A 6,357-nucleotide genomic window follows, 5' to 3' on the forward strand; every position below is an offset into this window, starting at 1 on the left:
ATTATTCTTATAGTCGATAGATTTATACTGATGGCCACAAACAACGGCAGTTCAAACTTCACTGATGTGTTCATGAGCTGAGAGATTTCTCTCCACTATTTCTGTTGTGCACACAGGTTTGTCCAATATGCATTGACCGTATTGGGTATGGTACCTGCTCTGAGAAGGGAATCGCTGGAGCCACAGTCCAACTATACAGGCTTTCAAGAAACAGAGAGGAGCCATCTTTGCAAGCTGATACCTGATGTGTACCGACAGAATTCTCACGAGATACCTTACAGACTACGCCTGGTGTATACTTCATAGTACTCCTTCGACTACTGTCTAGAATCAAGTCGACTGAAGCAAGTTCAAACAACTCTGGCTTCAAACGAGCCGTCGATTAGACAAACAAAACATTCTCTCATATACTAGAGCACTCTGACAACTCACGACCTATTCCTAACGATTGCCACCGCTTATAAATATGTAGAGTACTGATTGGAATGTGCTCACAATCTCAACAATCCAGTGCTATAATTATTTGAACTATGTGTTCCTTCCATAAATGTTGTATCCACATATAATCCACAGTGCTGCAAAGTTTCAGAGTTCTCAGGGTATCAAACAAAATTATTTCAAATACAGTGAAATAGTTCGTGGACATTATAGCGTAACTTGTAGTTCCCTGGTCCTTTTCTTTGCTATAAATTAATCCTTTGCTCTCTAGCCACCGGTGAGTCCAACAGTGAAATTGTTAGTTCATATGTATGTGGGTATGTGGGGGGGGGGGGGGGGTGAACATATTTCTATATAAGGGACCTGCAACTGTAATACCACAGTACAGTAGATAGCAAATATGTAGAAAACAGAAATGCATGTTCCCATCATTGTACATGGACGGGCGCAGCAGGCCGAAGCTATAAGCCAGAACAGGATTTACAATCGCCTAGAGATACTTGAGCTTTTCCAGTATTCTCCGTGAGCTGTCCCATTCCACAATGGTTCATGCCACCATTATTTCTGGTAGTATCCATGTGCATAATTCCAAGAACATCTCGGATTCTTCAACAATTTGTGCCACGGCAAAAGACAACGCTTGACTCGGTCACTGGGGCTGTCAAACTTCACATCACAAATGAACTTCAATTTCTCATCTGGTTCAAGTATATGTACTGCCATGACTTGACCATGCTTCATCCACAGCTGGGCGAAGATTGTGGCGTTGAATTCCATAGCGCACCTTCTTGCTGCCATGCAGGAATATGTTGAGAGAAGTGAACATATTTTTACTAAAAAAACAACAGCCACTGAAGAGGATAGCATTAGCAATAGCCTTGGGTGAATTTCCTGCAGGTACACGTTGTTGGTAGGTCTACTGGTCGGTCTCCGTATTGTCAAGTTCAGAAATCACCTGTACTACACATCTTGTAGAAGGGATCCTGATCGAATAATTCTCTGATCATAAAATTCACTAAACTGAGGGCGAGACAAATAGTCAGTACTCCCCGATTCCGTCTAGCTGCTTTGATCAAGTGATGCTAACAAGCTCCCCGTTGTTACTTCCAGCAGCTTCACTTTCCCTGCGACAGCGGCTATCAACCGTTCTGTCCATCGTCGACAATTATCACAGATTCAACATTCTACATTTGTCAGCACTGCACTGGGTGAATATGTCTCGAGACGAATTTAGCGGATCAACAACGCTTTGCTGGAGATAAATTCTCCTCTGGAGGACCTTCAGGGTACCTGGAAGGGTATAGAAGACGGGATCGCTCACGATGTTGAGAGAACATAGAAAACAACCTCCTCTTCGATTGAAAATTGGCCAAAAAGTGTGTGAAATGTATGTGCGCAGATGCATTTCCACTGGCAAGCTAATCCCTCATTACGTCATCAGCGCTCGCTCGGCCGAAATTCAAAAGTCGTCTTCCTGCTCGACTCGATCGCTTCTGGAGACTCGTTCTTGTTCGAGGGGTCTTCTCTTTCACCAACCTTCGTCTTGGCATCGAAAACTCGGCGTCGAAAATGAAGCCGGAGTGCCCCTTTAGCACTACTATACTGTTGAATGAAATCCGATCAAGCCGCCGCAGTCACATGGTCAATGCCACGCAGTGTGCTGTGCAGCCCTGCACTGTAGACCTGCGAACACTGGGCGGCGTGAACCGGGTGCTGGATTGGCTAACTTGACTTATGCAATCAGATTTCATTGAGCAGCACTGTAGTATCAACCGGTGGTTACTGCAAAACCGGGAATTTTCGGTGGTGTAATATTTCGGTAGTTCCCAAAATCAACGATTCGGTACCACGAAAATTTCGGTAAACCAGTTTTCCAGATCCAAAAATGCATTTTTGCACACTGTATGGCATGGCTTGTTGAATCCTAGGTCGAGTTTTATTTTAATTAACCGAAAATAAATCTCCACCGAAATTTTCTGGTTTTACAGTACATGTATATTCTCTTGCTACACTTGCACAATAGTACTGTATGCCGGATATCTATACATGACACTATAGTACACTGTACATGAGATAATTGGGGGGGGGGGGGGGCAATTTCGTGAGACCGAGGTAAAGACGCGGCCCGGCGGCTGCATGCAATGCATTTACTTGTATTATCGTATACTAGTACACGGGTAAAAGTTATTAGACTTGACGAGGAAAGTTTGGCAAAGGTGGAGTCCGTGGATATCAGATCTGTCATGTCCAAGGCTATTCCAAACATGACATATTTGACAGTATTATGCTAACGGACCATTAAATACTTGGATTGTATTACAATTACTTGAGCATTGATTCCTCAGACCTCTCTCATCATGCACAGGCAAGGACATCACATACGGTATGTCCAAGATCCAAGTCCATAGCTAGCGTGCACACGCACAGATAGCGAGTTATGCCTTATGGACTCGACTTCGCGAATTATTTCGCTAGCGCTAGCGCGCATGCATGCAGTAGTAATTTCGACCCACGTGTCTTTCACGTGTGTGATGATCAGAGCGCTTGCTTTTTGATTTCCTTGACATCTGGACAATAATCATGAAGAGATGAAAATGTAGGCCACTTTTTATTTTTTGAATCTGCAGTAACTGTTGTTTCACTCATTATACTAGCTCTTGCTGTCAGTGAGTTTTGTCTCGACCTCAATGAATGCGGAGCACCAGTAGTAGTATACAAGGTGCTCTGGAATCTCAGTTCGTGTATCAAGGAGGTGACGTGTGAATGACCTAAAGGGGCCTGTACTGCTGCTGCGAGTTGTGGCCACTCAATTATTTGAACCAGCTCCCTCCAAGGAATTTGTTGTTTCATTGGGTGTAGCTATTTTGAGGTGAGAACAGAATGCACTGTACTATGTACACCATCCAAAGTATTGGTCTGCTCACCCAATGATACCCATACTGCGACTTACTGTGTTTATAATATCTAGTACAATTTTAATAAGTAAAGAGAAAGCACCAATAAGTTACGAGTCAGTATGGGTTACCTTGGTGGACTGTTAGTCATAACTAGTAACTTATAGGTCCTTTCTCTTTACTTGTAATATTGGTTCACCATCCGAGTTTACAATTACATAATATTAGTCCCGTAGCTATGCCAAAGATGTTACTGAAGTAACGTCTGGCGCTAGCCAGGGTCCACACAGCTTTTTATACATACATGTACGACACTTGATAATGGTGTTGAACAATGTGGTGCTCCCAGCACCGTACACATTCGTGATTTTGGTGCTGTACGCAAAGTGTGCTTGGCACCACACTGGCATCATCACTCGACGTCAGTGCAACAGTCCGTTGCCCCTTGGTCACAGTCAGGGAGAATATTTCGAGAAGTATGTCGCTGCTCAGCTACAGGCATTGCAACTTCGGATGGTTCTCTGCAAGCGTGACGCCGACATCCTCCAGCTTGATCATGGGAATGCGCTGTGCAGGAAAGCAAGAGTACATGAAAACCAGAGTGCAGCTCGGATGGGTTGCTGTCACGGCGAAATTCCGTGATTGCATTATTTTAGTGATGTACTAGTAGTGCGTACACGCAGGATTCCAGCAGGTCTATTTCTGCACAACTGCAGCTCAGTTGTACGCACTGCGCCATTTCCCGCCGCTTATCTGCACCAACTATGATATCCCGGAACTTCGCCGGGTTTCATGTACTCTTGCTGAGGGCTATCACCCTTACCCATTACCATGGTGACTCGGTCACTCCAGCATGTCATTTGATGTGTGGAGTCGACGAAGAGCACTGGCGTTGTGATCGCTCTCGCACATGACCGCTATAGTTTTTCCTTTAATATATTTGTGTGCCTGTAGTCGATCTCATGTAATACGGCAACACTGCCTATTTGTTCTTTGACATTAAATAAACCAATCCAATCCAAAAAACAGTGCTGGCAAGTTCCTAGTACAGTAATCTGATTGCCTGAGCGTGATTTTCCGCCCCGCAGCAGTTCGCATCCCAGTGTTCGCGGGTCCAGGGCTGCACAGCGCCCGCCACTTACCTGACTCGTCCCATTGGATTCCATTGAGGAGCTGTACATGTAGCTGCAGGAGAAGCTGCAGGAGAAGTTGTATTTTTTTGTATTTTCTAATATGGTGTGAGGGGAGCCTAGCTGAAACTCACTCTACACTTCAATGCATGCAGCGCCGGTCACCCGTTTGTGCTACGCTCGGAGGATCATATCATTTGGGGTGGGTGCACTCGCCTCGGTCCAGTTCAGAAGTCCTCACTGTCTTTCGTGCTACTGTTGTTCTGCTGCTGCTGATGTTGCTGCTGCTGCTGTACAGTGGCATTAGTGGAGGAAAGAAGACATTAGCTTGCAATGGCGGAGGCCGAGGATGAAATCATTGAGAGCATTGCCCTTGCTGAGAGTCTCACCCTCACGGAACGCCCGCATGATGAAACCGTCGAGAGCATTGCCATGGCTGAGAGCCACACCCTCGCAGAGAGGCCACACAATGACCTGGAGGAGTTCCGCCGTGAGTGGCGTCAGGAGGTGGAGTCGCGCCACCGTGGCGGCAAGACTGCTGCACGAGGTGAGATCTTTTGCTCGGCAGTGGTGCCACACGGGCCCACGCTCACGGGATAACACCGCATACCGTAGTGCCTTGTATTAAAGCCTGTTTTTCAAGATACACTGTCGACACATATTCGTGACATAAGCCTGGTTTTAGTGCTGACACACATAGAAACACCTGGTTTGAATAGAAGACTGATGCGAATAGAAGCCTAGCCCTGACATCGGCTTTTACAGGAATAAGCCCGGCTTTAGTGCGCGGCATTACGGTATCTCTCCTGCTTTCCTCACCTCTGTAAATCAGTAGATCTGACCGTGAGCTGTGGGTAGTGTTACCCTATACATAGTGCATTCACTACCAGGTTTCTTCCATTAACAATTTGAAATGTCTTCGTCCAAAGTGGGGGTGTACCACAGAGGAAGGCCTGGCTGGACAGTCCGAATTCATTCAGTGTTCATTGAGGCCGAGGGAGGGGATTTGATTTGTGAAATAAATTCAAATAATTCAAATAATCCAGACAGGTGGTTGTCACTGTATGCTCTGCACATACACGGTGACATGCTAAGTGAAGTGCATGCCTACATGTCTTCCGGTTGTTTCTGTTGCAGGTCAGGACGGTGCAAAGGCAACTGCCGATCGTGTGCCTGCGGCTACAACTACAGCCACTCTCCCAGCAGCAGCAGCAGCAGCAGCGTCGGCATCGAGCGTCACCGCCTCGCAGGCGCAAGCGACCGCAAACGACCCCGTCGAGCCTGCTGCAGCGGACAGACACGTTGACGCTGCGGAGGTGGACAGCTCAGCTGCATGTACAGCCGGCAGCACATCGCCATCGGCCAGTTGCCCAGCAAAGGACGCCTGCCCCACGCAAGAAGTTCAAGAACAGACCAGTGGTGAAGGTGAAGAGGCATCGGCTGCTGTAGCAGCAGCATCGGCACAGTCCGCGCCTTCTGGCCACCACGATGCAGCCTCAGTGCATTCTGGAAGGGAAATCCCCAGTGACTCTGATGGTGACACGGACGGTGAGCAGGACATCATGCATGGTGTAGGATGCACAAGAGCAATCTGAGGCTGTTTGGCTGTGGCTTCAAGTGTTATACACAAAACGTGACAAAAGCGATCCCTTGTGTGTGGTTTCATGTATTATACACCAAAGTGATTGAGAGAGAGAGGGCTGTGGCATCAAATTTACACTCACCAGAGCGATCATCAGATAGCATTGGCTATTAGGTGTTAGTGAAAGAACCAGCCTAGATATCCGTAGCTATTGTGTGCATGTGTGTGTGTGGGGGGGGGGGGATGCTACGCGTATGTGTGAATGTGACGGTGGCAATGGATCCACACTCGTGGGCTTGCATAGTGTCGGCAT

At 46.9% G+C, this 6,357-nt stretch overlaps 1 protein-coding gene across 1 annotated transcript in view; it reads left to right on the forward strand.

Annotated features, from left to right (window-relative positions):
* Nucleotides 1–3,028: 3,028 nt before the first annotated feature.
* LOC135816447 (uncharacterized) overlaps nucleotides 3,029–6,357 on the forward strand; it is a 14,714-nt gene continuing 11,385 nt past the window's right edge. The window contains exons 1-3 of the mRNA XM_065329662.1: nucleotides 3,029–3,307; nucleotides 4,761–5,009; nucleotides 5,600–6,010. Coding sequence (XP_065185734.1) covers nucleotides 4,796–5,009; nucleotides 5,600–6,010 — 625 coding nt within the window. The 5' untranslated portion in view covers nucleotides 3,029–3,307; nucleotides 4,761–4,795. The remainder of the gene's footprint in view (nucleotides 3,308–4,760; nucleotides 5,010–5,599; nucleotides 6,011–6,357) is intronic.

This window comes from Sycon ciliatum, chromosome 1 (genome assembly GCF_964019385.1).
Source record: "Sycon ciliatum chromosome 1, ocSycCili1.1, whole genome shotgun sequence".
Classification (NCBI taxonomy): domain Eukaryota; kingdom Metazoa; phylum Porifera; class Calcarea; order Leucosolenida; family Sycettidae; genus Sycon; species Sycon ciliatum.